Genomic DNA, 16,621 nt, shown 5'->3' with positions numbered 1-16,621 from the left:
TTTCCTTGGTGCAATTATAATTTATTTGAAGTAATCAAATATGTTTTCTTTGAAGCTAACTGTGCCAAATTTGAAGAATAAAATTGCTACATATATGCTATCAAAAATAATCAGTCTGGAAATAATCAGAAACCAATAATGGAGTAGTCAGCAGTTCTACAGAGATTCAGAACAATCTACAATAAATAAAAACTTGATCCTTGCTGGAAACTGATTTTTAAACAATTATTTGTTCATGGGATGTGGGTATTGCTGGCTAGGCCAACATTCATTGTCCATCCCTCATTGCCTTTGAGAAGGTGATGGTAGAATACATTCTTGAACCGTTGCAGTCCCTGTGATGTCAGTATACCCACAGTGCTGTTAGGGAGGAAGTTCCAGGATTTTGACCCAATGACAGTGAAGGTGAAGGAATGGCAATATATTTCCAAGTCAGGATGGTATGTGGCTTGGAGGGGAATGTCAGGTGGTGGTGTTTCCAGGTATCTGCTGCCCTTGCCCTTCCAGATGGCAGTGGTTGTAGGTTTGGAAGGTGCTTTTGGAGGAGCCTTAGGGAGTTGCTGCAGTGCATGTTGTAGATTGTACACGTTGCTGCCAGTGTGCATCGGTAATGGAGGGAATGAATATTGGCGGTAAATGGGGTGGCAATGAAGCAGGCTACTTTGTCCTGAATGGTTTTGAGCTTCTTGAGTGTTGTTGGAGCCGCACTCATCCAGGTAATTGGAGTGTATCCCATCACTCTCCTGACTTGTGCCTTGGAGATGGTGAACAGGAGGTTAAAATTTTGGTTAAAAAATTAAAGCATGTCCTACAAATGAAAAGGACCCTCCTGTGCCTAAAAAAGGCTAAGAAAGACTGGCAACATAATGTTAAATACAAAACAAAGGCTCTTGCTTAACTGAGATCACATTTAAAGTTGGGGAAAATGAATTGTGATAATTGTGCGGCTTTGATTTGCCAGGTATGAGAGCATCATTGCAACCTTGTGTGAGAACTTGGATTCACTTGATGAGCCGGATGCACGGGCAGCCATGATCTGGATTGTTGGTGAATATGCAGAGAGAATTGACAATGCTGATGAACTGCTAGAAAGCTTCCTGGATGGTTTCCATGATGAAAGCACCCAGGTAAGGCCACTGGAGTCGCTTAATGAATGAGTAGTGAATGAGAATTATCTACCTGTTTGTCATTCGTTCCATGACCTTTCTGATTTGGGAGTTACTGAAGAAAGGGGAGTTCCAAGGAAGGAACATGGCTGATTGAATGCTCTTAAATTTGCACCTCCGAATTAGTCACCTGTGTCCGCATGGGCTGATGATGCATTAAAACAAAGTGGATTGAATTTCGTATTAAGTAAATTTATTAGTCTTAATAATTCAACACTGGTGATTGGGAGCCTTTGAAATCAAAGTGAACAACAAGATTATATAACAAGGCTTCACAGTTGAAGAGAGAGAACTCGGTGAAGGCAGAGGAATTCCTCGGCTTTCCCTTGTTAATACACTGGAATAATTTCCATGCATCAGCCCACATACCAATTGAGCAAACATGTAACCTGAATGCTTTGCTACGTATCAGCAGAGTTTGCGAGGGATAAATTCTGTGATTTTTCTCTGACAGGTGCAGCTAACCCTGCTTACGGCAATTGTGAAATTGTTTTTAAAGAAACCGACAGATACTCAGGAGTTGGTCCAGCAGGTCCTCAGTCTGGCTACACAGGTAGGCACTGCTTGGAGTTGGCTGAGAGAATGACTGAATTTGTACTGAAAGGACCATTGCACTGATTTGTGGATGCTGCCAGATTTCAAATACACTGGGGTGGGTTGCAGAAAACCTTTGGCCCATTTGATCCCATCACATTTCAAGATACTGAATACCATCATGGGAGGATTGTGATGCAAGTTATGTTGTTAATGCTACTATTAAGTTAAATCTACCTTTCAAGGGTTAGTTTCACAATACAACAAAGCTGGGAGATGAAGATTTAGGAGTCAGTTGAAGAATCTGAAGCATGGTGTTTTCAATCACAAGTGTTCTGGGAATATCTGAAGCATTTACTGAGGTAGGGATGTTTCAATTCATGTGCTCCCAGGATGAGGAGTCTGCAGAGGATGTAACCTTGAGAAAAGAGAGAGCTTGGTCAACAGGGCTGCCAGAAAGTTCCTGAATGGGGAAGTACTTTGAAGGCCGACCCTTTCACTTCCCAAGTTCGATCAGCAAAGATAGGGTGAAAAAAAAGACACGGTCAAAAAGGTTAGTTTTAAATGTGAAGTTGTAAAGTACAGATCTGGGTGCTAAAGTTGGGAGCTAAAATACAAGAAGTTGATTTTTGAAATTAGACTTGTTTTGGCCATTACCTTTCTTGCTATCAATTCTTGAAAAGGACAGGGTACATGCTTTTACTTATTTCGTGAGGAGAGAAGTCAGATTGAGTGAAGGGAATTTGATTTGTATTTACTATTATTCAACTTGACTGTTGCTGTTACTGATTAGTATGAACTTTGTTTCACTGGTCTGAAGAATTGGAGAAATGGATATGCTAGATCAATATAAAGCTCACATAATGATGTTGTACTGTTAGACCCTTTGATCATTCTCTGTACAATTGGATATTGAGTTATTTGGCGACATTCTTGGACATAAAGATATCCGGACCACTTATGAATATGACCACTATAGGGGAGGCGATGGCCTAGTTGTATTGTCGCTAGACTATTATTCCAGAAACTCAGCTAATGCTCTGGCAACTCGGATTCGAATCCCGCCACGGCAGATGGTGGAATTTGAATTCAATAAAACATACCTGGAATTAAGAATTTACTGATGACCATGAAACCATTGTCGATAGTCGGAAAACCCATCTGGTTCATTAATGTCCTTCAGGGAAGGAAATCTGCCATCTTTACCTGGCCTGGTCTACATGTGACTCCAGAGCCACAGCAATGTGGTTGACTCTTAACTACCCTTTTAAATGGCCTAGCAAGACACTCAGTTGAAGCCAGCTCTTCACCTTCTCAAAGGCAACTAGGGGTGGGCAATAAATGCTGGCCAGCCAGTGATGCCCATGTCACACAATGTTATTTTTAAAAAAAGACCATTTATTGAGAGGCAGGCACAAGTTGGCTAGTTTATTGTAAGATGTCAACATGCTACTGTCCTACTGTTCCTTAAATAAGTTTAGTATTCTGGCCTTGACCACCTTGTTTAGCAACCTTTCTAATATTTGTAAAGTAATTTTTTCCTGACATTTAAGAGAATTGTTTAATAAAAATGTTCTCTATTATGTTTAGTCTTTGTATTCCTCTTCCCTCTGAGATACCTCTTAAGGCTGAGAGGTTCTCATTTATCAAGTAGTTTTTCATAGTTCCCCAATGCTGCCTTGTAGCCAGATAGTACACTTGTATTGCAGTTGTCATTATTGTATGAGATGTTCCAGGCACAGTCTGATCAGAGTACGCTACAGTTTCTGTCCGATCCCTGGGTATTAATACTTGCTGGATTTGGCAAAGTAAAGCACCATCTGCCGCATATCAAATCAATTGCCACCCAGGTGATTTAATGCAGACTGAAATACTATTTTTGTGAGAAGAAACACCAATGAAAATAAGATTACATTTACAATTATTTCATTTACAATTTTAACTACTATAAACATCTTGGAAAAAATTTCAATTGATCAGTATGATGACATTTCCCCAGTAAAACAATGTAACGTGATGAGAAGAATGGTATGTAATACTTTAACTGTGGCTCAACTGTTGTTTTAAAAGGTTCCTGTGCTCTGATGGTCTATGTCTTGGCTAATGCCTTGTGAACCACCTTACCTTCCTGTCCTGCCAATGTTAAGGATCTGTGGGTTACACTGTTGAGCTTTCTCTATGTTTGTCAGTATCCTACCATTTAACGCGTCCTGTATTAACGTGAACTGCCTTTCCCAAATGCATTGTCTTGTACTTCTCCAAAGTGAATTCTGTTGCCATGTTTGTGTCCACAAGGCCAATCCATTGATATTTTTCTGCTGTCCACACAGCTTTCTTCAACCACATCAATTTTCAGATCATCTGCAAACTTCTTAATTATGTCTTCTATATTTAAGTTTAAATCATGCTTAGCAGGTGAATGCATTACCTATTATTGTGGTAAGGAATGTGATCTAGCAATTCCCTTCCCTGTAACTTGTTAGTGTGTTACAGCCAGGGTCATTGGAAGGAGATCAGTGCACCTGGTAAAGTGTGGGCAGTGGTTGGTTCTACTCCTTATGGTACTCGTGAATATTGGATTCAGTTTTAATGCTGTTCATGGCTGAATAAGTTACTGATGATGTATCTAGGCTTGTAGTCAAAAGACCACTTGAGTGAGCTGTTTAGCTGTAATCCTATCCTGCCAAAAGCCCCTGCCTACACTTCAGGAAGAGAAAAGTTAAAACTCCTGTAATAAAAACAGAAAATGCTGGAAAATGCTCAGCCGTTCCGGCAGCATCTGCAGAGAGAAACAGAGTTAACGTTTTGAGTCCATATGCCTCCAATTCTGTGGAGGAACCATTTGGATTCGTAGAATCATAGAATCCTACAGTGCAGAAGGAGGCCATTCGGTCCATCGAGTCTGCACTGACCACGATCCCACCCAGGCCCTATCCCCATAACCCCATGCATTTACCTTAACTAGTCCCCCTGACATGAGCAATGTAGCTTGGCCAATTCACCAATCTTCACATCTTTGGACTGTGGAAGAAAACCGGAGCACCTGGAGGAAACCCACGCAGACACAGGGTGAATGTGCAAACTCCACACAGTGATTCAAGCCGGGAATCAAACCCGGGTACCTGGCGCTCTGAGGCAGCTGTGCTAACCATTGCGTCATCGTGTCGCCCTTCAAGACTCAAAACTTTCACCCAGCTTCTCTATCTACAGATGCTACCAGACCTGATGAGCTTATACAGAATTTTCTGTTTTTACTTCAGATTTCCAGCATCTACAGCATTTTGTTTTTATAGAACTCTTTTTATTGAGTATGAAGGGCCTTATGAAATAAATAAGGGTGGTATGGTGGCATAGTGGTTAGCCCTGCTGCTTCACAGCTCCAGGGACCCGGGTTCATTTCCTGGCTTGGGTTACTGTCTGTGTGGAGTTCACACATTCTCCCTGTGTCTGCGTGGGATTCCTCCGGGTGCTCCGGTTTCCTCCCACAGCCCAAAAATGTGCAGGTTAGGTTGATTGGCCATGCTAAATTACCCCTTAGTGCCCTGGGATATGTAGGTTAGAGGATTAGCGGTGTAAATGTGTGGAGTAAATGGGATAGCGCCTGGGATGGGATTGTTGTCGGTGCAGACTTGATGGGCCAAATGGCCTCCTTCTGCACTGTAGGGTTTCTATGATTCATTGATTTCATGCTGTTAAACTAAAGGTGATGGGGAAGGCTCATGCATGGAGAATACAAAATGGGTAACAGTAGATAGTTTTGAAGAAGTGTCGCATTGGACTTGAACTGTCTGTTTTTCTCTCCAAAGATGCTGCCAGACCTGCTGGGTTTTTCCAGTGCTTTGTTATTTCAGATTTCCAGCATCATTTTACTTTTATTAAACAGCAGTTGACCCCCTCACTTCTGTGAGGTTAAAGTATCTGTTTTGTATTAGCAAATCGTTTCTTATTTACTTAACTTGCACAGCACAAGGTGCAGGTTATTCTGTGGTCTTGCACTATGCAAGTGCTACTTGTAGATGTATGCTACCATATGCTTGAAGTTTAAAGAGTTTGTGTTCCAACATGTTGGGTACCTCACCATGGAACACCAGCAATCCTTAGCATGAGATTCCAAATGTTATTGTTTCAGGTGGTGATATACCAAATCTTTTTCAATATGCGCTTCAGTGGGAGAGTGTGTTCTATGACGTTCAGATTTATTTTGGTGTTTACAATCAGTATTTCATGGTGTTGAAAGGACAAGTTATTCACTGATGTGTTCCAAACACTGAATCAGAAATGATATGAAAATGCTGTAGAGTTGCTAATATTCAGTTTTCTGTTTGCCTGTAGGATTCTGATAACCCCGATCTCCGTGATCGTGGCTATATTTATTGGCGTTTACTGTCCACCGACCCTGTGGCTGCAAAAGAGGTGGTACTATCTGAAAAACCGCTGATCTCTGAGGAGACCGACTTGATTGAACCAACCCTGCTGGATGAACTCATCTGTCACATTGGGTCGTTGGCATCTGTTTACCACAAACCTCCAAATGCATTTGTAGAGGGTAGCCATGGGATCCATCGCAAGCACTTGCCAATGCAACTCGGAGGGTTAGTACCAAGAAGAGCAAAGCTAAACTAGATAGATTTGGTCAAACATTTGCTGGTCAGGGAAAAACTGCAGACTTGTTACCTTAAAGCACAGAGCCATGTGATATCTGATGCCTGTTGATCTGTTTTATCTCGGCAAGACGGGAGCAATAATTTTTCCTGAAGTACACATTATAGCCTTTGCATGATGTTGCGTTGTTTGGCACTCTTGGCTAAAGTTGATCAAAAACTACAAATCTTAGAGCAAAAAGACTTTGACAGCCTTGTTAGAAAACTTTTCATCTGATTAAAAAGGAACTAACTATGTTACTGGCTAGCCTATACTTGGTTGCACAGAAAACTGAGTTGCTCACAAGTTGGCCAGCAGCAAGTGCTGTGATGTTGTACAGGTGCAGATGTTGAAGAATTAAGAAGGTTTGTGATAGAAGTAGCAAGCTGCTGTGCTCAGAGAGTAACTTAATTGTTCCAACTACAGCGAGGCCTGGTGCTGTAGGCAGACCAATTTAAAGCAATTGTATAGAAACATAGAAAATAGGTGCAGGAGTAGGCCATTCGGCCCTTCAAGCCTGCACCACCATTCAATATAATCATGGTTGATCATGCACTTTCAGTATCCCACTCCCGCCTTATCTCCATACCCCTTGATCCCTTTAGCCACTACAGCCACGTTCACCTCCCTCTTGAACATATTTACGAACCGGCCCCAACAGCTTTGTGGTAGAGAATTCCATAGGTTCACAACTCTGAGTGAAGAAGTTCTTCCTCATCTCAGTCCTGAATGGCTTATCCCTAGTGACACCTAGTTCTGCACTTCCCCAACATTGGGAACATTCTTCCCACGTCTAGCCTGTCCAGTCCCATCAGAATTTTATATGTTTCTATGAGATCCCCTCTCATTCTTCTAAACTCCAGTGAGTACAAGCCCAGTTGATCCAGTCTCTCTTCATATGTCAGTCCTGCCATACCAGCAATCATTCTGGTGAACCTTCGCTGGACTCCCTCATTAGCAAGAATGTCCTTCCTCAGACTAGGAGACCAAAACTGCACACAATACTCAAGGTGCAGCCTCACCAAGACCGTGTATAACTGCAGCAAGGCATCCTTACTCCTATACTCAAATCCTCTTGCTATGAAGGCCAGCATGCTATTAGCTTTCCTCACCACCTGTTGTACCTGCATGCCAACACTCGGCGACTGTTCCACCATAACACCCAGGTCACATTGTACTTCCCCTTTCCTAAATTGCCACCATTCTGATAATCTTCCTTCCTGTTTTTGTCTCCAAAGTGGATAACCTCACATTTATTCACATTATATTGTATTTGCCCACTCAGCCAGCCTGTCCAAGTGAAGTGACCCTGCAGTCTCTGAGCATCCTCCTCACAACACATACTGCCACCCGGCTTAATGTCGTCTGCAGATTTGGAGATATTGCATTCAATTCCTTCATCCAAATAATTAACGTATATTGCGAATAGCTGGGGTCCCAGCACTGAACCCTACAGTACCCCATTAGTCACTGCCTGCCACTTTGAAAAAGACCCGTTTATTCCCACTCTCTGCTTCCTGTCTGCCAATCAGTTCTCGATCCATGTTAATACATTACCCCCAATACCATGAGCTTTAATTTTGCTCACTAATCTCTTATGCGGGACCTTGTCAAAAGCCTTCTGAAAGTCCAGATACAAACATCCACTGGTTCCTCCTTCACGCTAGATCCTCTGTCCTTCAGTATTTCTGGAAGGTTCATAGAAATCATAGAAACCCTACAGTGCAGAAAGAGGCCATTTGGCCCATCGAGTCTGCACCGACCGCAATCCCACCCAGACCCTACCCCCATATCCACCCGCTAATCCCTCTAACTACACATCTCAGGACACTAAGGGGCAATTTTAGCATGGCCAATCAACCTAACCCGCACATCTTTGGACTGTGGGAGGAAACCGGAGCACCTGGGGGAAACCCACACAGACACGAGGAGAATGTTCAAACTCCACACAGACAGTGACCCAAGCTGGGAATCGAACCCAGGTGCCTGGAGCTGTGAAGCAGCAGTGCTAACTACTTTGCTACCGTGCCACCCCATTTATTTGTGTCCTCAGGGAAGACAGATCCAAAGTATTCATTCAGCTGGTCTGCCATCTCTATGTTGTCCATTATGAATTCACCTGATTCTAACTGTAAAGAACCTACATATGTTTTCAGTCTTTTTCTCTTCACGTATCTATAGAAGCTTTTGGAGTCAGTTTTTATGTTTTCTGCAAGCCTACTCTCATATTCTAATTTCCCAATCTGAATCAAACCCTTTGTCGTCCTCTGCTGTATTTTAAATTGTTCCCAGTCCTCAGGTTTGCTGCTTTTTTGGGCCAATTTATATGCCTCCTCTTTGGCTTTAACACTATCCCTGATTTCCCTTGTTAGCCATGGATGAGTCACCTTCTCCGTTTTACTCTTATGCCAGACAGGGATGTACAGTTGTTGAAGTTCATCCATGTGTACTTTATATGTCTGCCATTATCTATCCACAGGTAAGGCCTTAAGTATCCTTTGCCAGTTTATCCTAGCCAATGCATGTCTTATACCATCAAAGTTAGCTTTCCTCAAGTTCAGGATCCTAGTCTCAGATTTAACTGTCGCTCTCCATCTTAATGAAGAATTTACCATATTATGGTCACTCTTCCCCAAAGGATTGTGCATGACAAATTACTAATTAATCTTCTCTCATTACACAATACCCAGTCTAGGATGGCCTGCTCTCTAGTTGGTTCCTCAACATATTGATCAAGAAAACCATCCCTTGCCATTTTTCTAACTCTGCGTGCAAGTCACTGAGTTTAAATGGCAATGGTGCCATCATTGAGATTTATTTTACTTTTATGAATAACCCAATGTGGGAGGATATAATGTTTGGGCAGCAGTGCACAAAACCTGTCGCTGTGTTTATGTGGGGTGTAAAGCATGAAACAAGGGAAGATTGTTCGGCTCTGTGTGTTTCTCATGGTCGACGGTACCAATTTGCATGGTTGTGGGTTCTGTCAAATTCATTTAGTAATTTGAGGGAGATGAGAAGTAAATAATTGCAAGTAGAGCTTCCAAGGGAAAAGTTCGGCCTGAGCTCAGACGCAGTCAGATGAGCATTCTAGAGTATTAACCACGCAATCTATAATATTGAGTCATGGTTTGCAACCAGATTGGGAACACTATGTTCCAAAAGCTCTGTTTACATTTAATCATCAATTCTTGATCGATTTCATAATGGGAAATTTATTTTGCTCCATTTCAAGAGAGCTGGTCAAAATTGTATTAGCTGCTTTTTATCTGGTATCTGAGTGGACAAAATATCTCATTTTGCTCAAACCATTTGGAGTTCAGTCATGAGGGAAGTTTTTTAAGCTGCTAATATAATTATTTTCTCTCATTTTCAATAGTCTAAATACAAGTATGATCACATTTTTTGGGGGCAAAATGATTTTTGACTGCTTGGAATTGGACATACTGCTGCATTAAAATACAAAGTACGGAATTCAGAAATATTGTTTTGCCTGATAAAACCATTTCTTCTACACAATATCTATGTCTGCTCTGGGCTTTAGCAGAATATATTTCATTTCTCCAGCTAACATCCTGCGAGGCACTCCCTGCTCTCCCTGGCCTGGAGATAAGAGTGAAATTATCCTCTAGTCTTTGTCAGGAACAGACTGAATGATGTTGTATCCGTCGATGTTTTAAAATTCAAACAATGCAGCATTATTTTTCAAGGTCGTATTACTGTCTAGTTGATGATTCCTCTCATCAATTTTCTTCAAGTGACTACCCTGTGTAAAATTTCTAATGTTCTGGCAGGGCAATGACTTATTCTGTATCTCCCCATTTCTCCCAGCTCCTTTAATAATGGAGTCTTTTTTAAAAAAACACGTTCAGTGTTTCTTTACATCTCCTTCCTAGACATTATAGTGTGTTGAATGTCGACTCAGTGTACAGTTTACTGTTCTGATTGATCCTCACTCAGGGACACCATTTTGTGAAAACCCTTAGTTTGTTCAGTTTTTATTTCTGCTTACATTGTTTTAAAATACAAGTTTGAGGTCACTTCATTGTCACTTCCCTACTTGCCTCTGCATTGTGGGGGATCAATTCTCTTTTTTGATTTCCTAATTTAAGCAAAAGCGTAGTGGCAGTGAGTGTTGAGGTGTGAGTAGTAGCATTCTTTTAACTGTAGAATCTATTTGAAAGTCAGAAAAGTGTTTAATCCATGATTCATAGAATTCATAGATTCTCTACAGTGCAGAAGCAGGCCATTCAGTTCATTGAGTCGACACAGACTCTCTCTGATAGATCTGGGTTATCCAGATCATAACCCCACGTATTTACACTGCCAATCCCCCTAACCTACATATCTTGGGACACCAAGGGGCAATTTAGCATGCCCAATCCACCTAACCCGCACATCTTTGGACGCTGGGAGGAAACCGGAGCACCCGGAGGAAACCCACGCAGACAGGGAGAACGTGCAAACTCCAAACAGACAGTGACCCAAGTCTGGTAGAGAACCTGGGTCCCTGGGGCTGAGTGGCAACATTGCTAACTACTGCGCCACCATAATGTTTAGAATTGTTTGAACATTTAAAATTTATAGAAGCCAGGGAAGCCAGCACTTCTTGGGCCTCACCTGAGCCAACCCAATAGAACATAAGATCACTAGAGGTCATTTTGGACCTATAACAGATATAATTCATGATAGTTAGGAAATATCTATATTTTTACTGTGGATGAAATGTGCCGGCAAACGAACAATGAGCTGAATGGCCTCTGCTATATAATTCTATGAATTGAAGCTTGCTGTACCTTCTTTAGAACCCTTCTGTTCTAATTTCTTTGTTTGCCAAGATTTTTGTTAATCTACCTCATCACTGTCCACTCCCCACTCGCAAAAATTAAATTGACAACTTAGTATTGAGGGAATGTATTGACCACAGTCACCACTGGGATCTGTTTGTCCTTGTTTCTTAATATCAGTGCCTCTGTGCTGTAATAAAGGACAAAGCAAGTTTTGAAGTTAGTATACTGGAACAGTAGGAATTGACAAAGAAACCAACATTGTTACTATTTTACAAAGAACAGTACAGTACAGGAACACGCCCTTCAGTCCTCCAAGCCTGCGCCGATTGCATTGTCCTATCTAGACCAACTGCTTACATCCCTCTATTCCCCGTCTGTTCATGTGTTTATCTAAATAAGTCTCAAATGTCACTAACGTATTTGCCTCAGCCACCTCACTTGGCAGTGCATTCCAGGCCCCCACCACCTTCTGTGTAAAAAAAAAACCCACCCCTGCACGTCTCCACTGAACTTTTCCCTCCTTACCTTGAACTTGTGCCCACTTGTAATTGTCATTTCTGCCCTAGGAAAAAGCTTCCAACTGTTCACCCTATCCACACCCCTCATAATTTTATAAACTTCTATCAGGTCGCCCCTCAGTCTCTGTCTTTCCAGGGAGAACAATCCCAGTTTATTCAATCTCCTCATAGCTAACACCCTCCATACAAGGCAACATCCTGGTAAACCTTTTTTGTACTCTCCACATCCTTTAATCCTGAAGGATTAAAGCCTCCACATCCTTTAATCCTGAAGGATGTATTTAACTTCCATTAAAATTCAGGGAAGATTGAGATTTTTACTATAAGGAACCAAATGCATATTGTAACATATATCCTTCCTGTCCAGAAAGTATTATGGCCTGCCGTGGAGCCATGTCTCTGCCATATTTGAATCAACACTAAAAGTCTGATGGGTATTTCAAGTTTTGGTCGGAAGAATATAAGATAGGGGAGCAAGAGTAGACCATATGGCCTTTCGATCCTGCTCTGCCATTCAATTTTATCATGGTTGATCTGCCCAAATTCCATTTTCCCACCTGCTTCCCAGTTCCCTTAATTCCCTGAGTGACCAATAATTTGTCTATCTTGCGTTCAAATATATTAAGAGATGGAGCATCCACAACCCTCTGAGATAGAGAATTCCAAAGATTCACAACCCTTTGAGGGAAGAAATTTTTCCTCCTCACAGTCTCAAATGATTAGCCCTTTCTCCTGAGGTACACTGCCCTGTGTTCTAGATTCCCCAGCCAGAGAAAACAACATTTGTGTCTGCCCTGTCAAGCCCCTTCAGTAACTTGTATATTTCAGTGAGATCACCTTTCATTCTTCTAAACTCCAGAGTGTAGGGCCAATTTCCTCAATCTCTGATCATAGGATAACTTACTCATCTCGGAGACCAATTTAATGAACCTTTGCAGTACTGCCTTAAATTCAAGTGTATCCTACCTTAAATATGAAGACCAAAACTGAACACAGGATTCCAGCTGTGGTGTCACCAAAGCCCTGTACAGTTATAGCAAGATCCCTTTGTTCTTGTATTCTATTCCCTTGCAATAAAGGCCAACACGTCATTTGCCTTCCTAATTGCTTGCAGCATCTGCATGCTAACTTTCTGCATTTCTTTTCCGAGCTCATGGAAGTCCCTCTGAACATCAACACTTAAAAGTTTCCCACCTTTTAAAAAAATATCCTGCTTTCCTATTTTTAGTACCAAAATAAGTAACCTCATTTTATACTCCATCTGCTGCCCTATTGCTCACTCACTTAACCTGCCTGTATTACTTTGCAGCCCATTTGTGCCCTCTCCACAGGTTACATTCCCACCTAGCTTTGTGTTGTCAGCAAACTTAGATACATTACTTACAGTCTCGTTGTCTAAGTTGCTTATAAAGATCGTAAATACTGAGGTTCCACGACAGATCCTTGCGGCACCTCACTAGTCACAGCCTGCCAACCTGAAAATACAATGTTTAGCAATATTCCTTGCTTCCTGTCCATTAGCTATTCGTCTGGGAAATCCTAATATATTACCCCAACTCCTTGAGGTCTTACCTTGTGTGCTAACCTTTTGTATAACATCTTATTGAATACCAATTAGAAATCCAGGCATACTGGTACTGATTTCCCTACCAGTGAGTCCTCAAAAAAATCTTTTGCTTTGTCTTGGGTTTGGGGTCTAGAAGGGGTTCCTTTAGGGTCTGTCTGTTCCTTTAAGAATTCTTTCATAGACCGTAAAAAACATTCTTGTTTATTTACAGACGTGTGTACATCTTGGTACTCTATGTGAGGTTGCACTTCTGCTGCCCACCAGATCTCAGTTTCTTAAGTCAGTGGCATTGAATCATAGAATCCTATAGTGTGGAAGGAGACCATTCAGCCCATTGAGTCTGCACCGACCACAGTCCCACCCAGGCCCTATCCCCATAACCCCATGCATTTACCCTAGCTAGTTCCCCTGACACTAAGGGGCAATTTAGCATGGCCAATCCACCTAACCCGCACATTTTTGGACTGTGGGAGGAAACCTGAGCACCCGGAGAAAACCCACACAGACGCGGGGAGAATGTGCAAACTCCACAGAGACAGTGACCCAAGCCGAGAATCAAACCCTGGTCCCTGGCGCTGTGAGGCAGCAGTGCTAACCACTGTGCCACCATGCCGTCCATTGCATCATAGTTATGTCAGTATCAGCTGCTTCTGATGTTGACCATTTACTCAACATCTCCCCCAAATCTTTATCCCAACTACATACATATTACGACACTCTTAATAAATTACGATAAAATACAAGTTCCATTTTGTAAAACTGATGACTTTGCCTGATCACTGTGATTTTCTAAGTGTATTCATAAAACTTCTGTAATAATTGATTCCAGAATTTTCATATGGTAAAGTCGCCATAGTCCGAGATGACCACAGGCTGCTTGCCCCTTTGATGGGTAGAGCTGACTGGTGGTGAATTAACCTGAGGTTCGCCACACCTCGGGCAAAGAGCAAGGAGGCAGAGCCTTCATGAATAACCTCAGCCAGTTTGGGAATTGAACCTATGCTGTTGGCGTCTCTGCATCACTAATCAGCTGTCCAGCCAACTGAGTTAAACCAGCTCCCAGAACTTTTATGATTGTCAGCCTAACTGGCCTGTCGCTCCCAGTTTTATTCTCTCCCTCCATTCTTAAATAATGGCGTTATATTTGTTAACTCCCAGTCTGCTGGGACAAATCGAGGGATTTTTAAGAATCATAACTAGCGCGTCCTCTATTTCGTTCGGAACAATCAAGTCCTGGAGATTTGTTGGATTTTACTCCCTTAAGTTTCTCCAATCTTTGTCTCTGCTAACATTAACTTGAGTTCCTCATTTTTATTAGCTCCCTTGGCCATTCAGTTTTTCCAATACATAATTTGTGTCTTACTGTGAAGACACTGCCATTTCCTCAAGATAATTTCTCCTCTCTTTCCCCTGCAGGAAGCAATGTAAACTCTCCTCTTATATATACTTGTAAAACCCCTTATATTCCTGACTAATTTATTCCAGCATTCTATTTTTTTCTCTTTTTAACCAACATTTTAGTTATTCTTTGCTGGTTTCTAAAATGCTCCCAATCCTCAGGCTTACTACTGTTCTTTACATTATTATAAGCCTCCTTTAATTATTAGCCTTAACTTTCTTGGTCAGCCAAGATGGATATTCCTTTTTGGTTAAGTTTTTATTTTTAATGGAACATATTTTTGTTCAGTATTTGGAATTGTTTCCCTTTCTTTATTTATCGCCACATCTTTTAGTTTATTTACCCGATCAGTGATAGCCAGCACTTCTCTCATTCCTGTGTAATGGCTTTAAATTTAAGATTTGGAACTGGAGTATGTTTTCAAACTGAAAGGCCCTGATCTTATTCTAAAAACAGTGAATGCCTGAGTTATCCACTGCTGTAGAGACTCGCAGTGGCGTGGGAAATTCCGGGGAGTCAAGTTATATTTGAACCAGGAACTTCTGATAGCTTAAAAATAGTTCCTTTTGGAGCCCTAGCTAATGGCCTTCCCAGGACCTGTAAACACCTAAATTTGGGATGTTTACCCAATACTTAGCCTGGCTTTTGCACTGATTTAATTAGAGCTGTTCCTAGCAGGCATAAGGTCTTCTCAGAAGTACAGTTCTTAGTAAATGAGGTGGAGTGTCAATGCACTCCAGAGCAATGACAACCCGTTTTGCTTTTTGATCCTTTGATGTTGGCTCTTCCTATCATTGTGAAGCAGAATACATCAAGCATTGGATTGTTCACCCACTAATGGGGAATGTGAGCTGGGTTCAGACTGTCATGAGGCAGGTTAATTTTACCCTACTAATGATAGTGTTGTTGCAATAGTAAGCCTGCTCATTACGAGAGGAACCGCAGGTTCAGACATTTGGTGTATGTCCTTGGTTGAGGAGCCAATGGTGCGAAGCTACCATCTGTGGGAATATGACTGAACGTCTCTAAGTCAAAATCCTGTCCATTCCCTGATCATGCTCACCACCACCCCAATGGTGCTCACTGCATCCCTGGTAATGCTTACCCGCCCCGATGATGGGCTTCTCTGCACACCCCCCCCTCTCCCTCCCATTCCCATAATGATGCTTCCTCTCTTATCGTCGGACTCGCTTTCCAAAACCTCTGGCACCATAGTCCAGTTGATGTTGGAACATCTCTGTATTAGTGGCAAAGTATGAGCGTCTGGCAGATGGGTATGGCAGTGAGCATTGTTGCGAGTGGGGGCAGAGCGTGCTGAGCATCATCAGTGTGTAGTGGGGTACGAGCATTGACAGTAGGTTGAGAGTGGAAGGTTGGGGGTATCTAAGAAAGGCAGGCACATTTAAAAACTCTCTGAGAACTGAAGGCAGATCTTTTGTGATTGAAAAAAAGAGCATAGCTTTGCTGGAATTTCATTTTACCCCAAGGTCTTCCTGCTCTTCTCGTCGATTGACTCAAGTTGGAGCTGGGATGGGAAGAGGGTGCAGTTTTAAGTGGGGTACGCTCCCACTACACCAGTGATCACAGGATCTGGCCAATATTGAATTCAATTGTATTTTGATCACATTTCCCTGAGGATCTTCTACTGTGATATTGCACAAAACTAGATCTAAAATAGCTTCATCCTTAGTTGGTTCCACAATATTATTCCATGAAACTGTCACAGAAGCACTTGACAAATCCTTCTTCTAGACCACTTTTGCCAATTTGATTGCTTCATTCTATATGGAAATTAACGCCCCTGCAATTACAGTGCCTTTGTTACAAGCTCCAATCATGTGTTAATGCTCTACCTAATGGCATAACTACTGTTAGTGGGCCTATAAATTACTTTCATTATTCCTACTGTCCACCCATATTGATTCTATTTCCTTATCTTTTGAGCCAATATCCTTTCTCGCTGTCAGGGCTACTTCTCCTTTTCCATTCTGTCTGTCTTTTCAAAA

The 16,621-nt window shown here is 41.9% G+C and overlaps 1 protein-coding gene across 2 annotated transcripts in view; it reads left to right on the top strand.

Annotated features, from left to right (window-relative positions):
* ap2b1 (adaptor related protein complex 2 subunit beta 1) overlaps nt 1-16,621 on the top strand; it is a 290,885-nt gene that overhangs the window by 86,261 nt on the left and 188,003 nt on the right. For both annotated transcript variants that reach the window (XM_078225148.1, XM_078225149.1), the window contains exons 11-13: nt 962-1,127; nt 1,621-1,719; nt 6,033-6,292. In XM_078225148.1, the coding sequence (XP_078081274.1) occupies nt 962-1,127; nt 1,621-1,719; nt 6,033-6,292 (525 nt within the window). The remainder of the gene's footprint in view (nt 1-961; nt 1,128-1,620; nt 1,720-6,032; nt 6,293-16,621) is intronic.

This window comes from Mustelus asterias, chromosome 12 (genome assembly GCF_964213995.1).
Source record: "Mustelus asterias chromosome 12, sMusAst1.hap1.1, whole genome shotgun sequence".
Lineage (NCBI taxonomy): Eukaryota > Metazoa > Chordata > Chondrichthyes > Carcharhiniformes > Triakidae > Mustelus > Mustelus asterias.
Note: the sequence above shows the minus strand (reverse complement) of the source record. Positions and strands in the feature narration are given on the sequence as shown.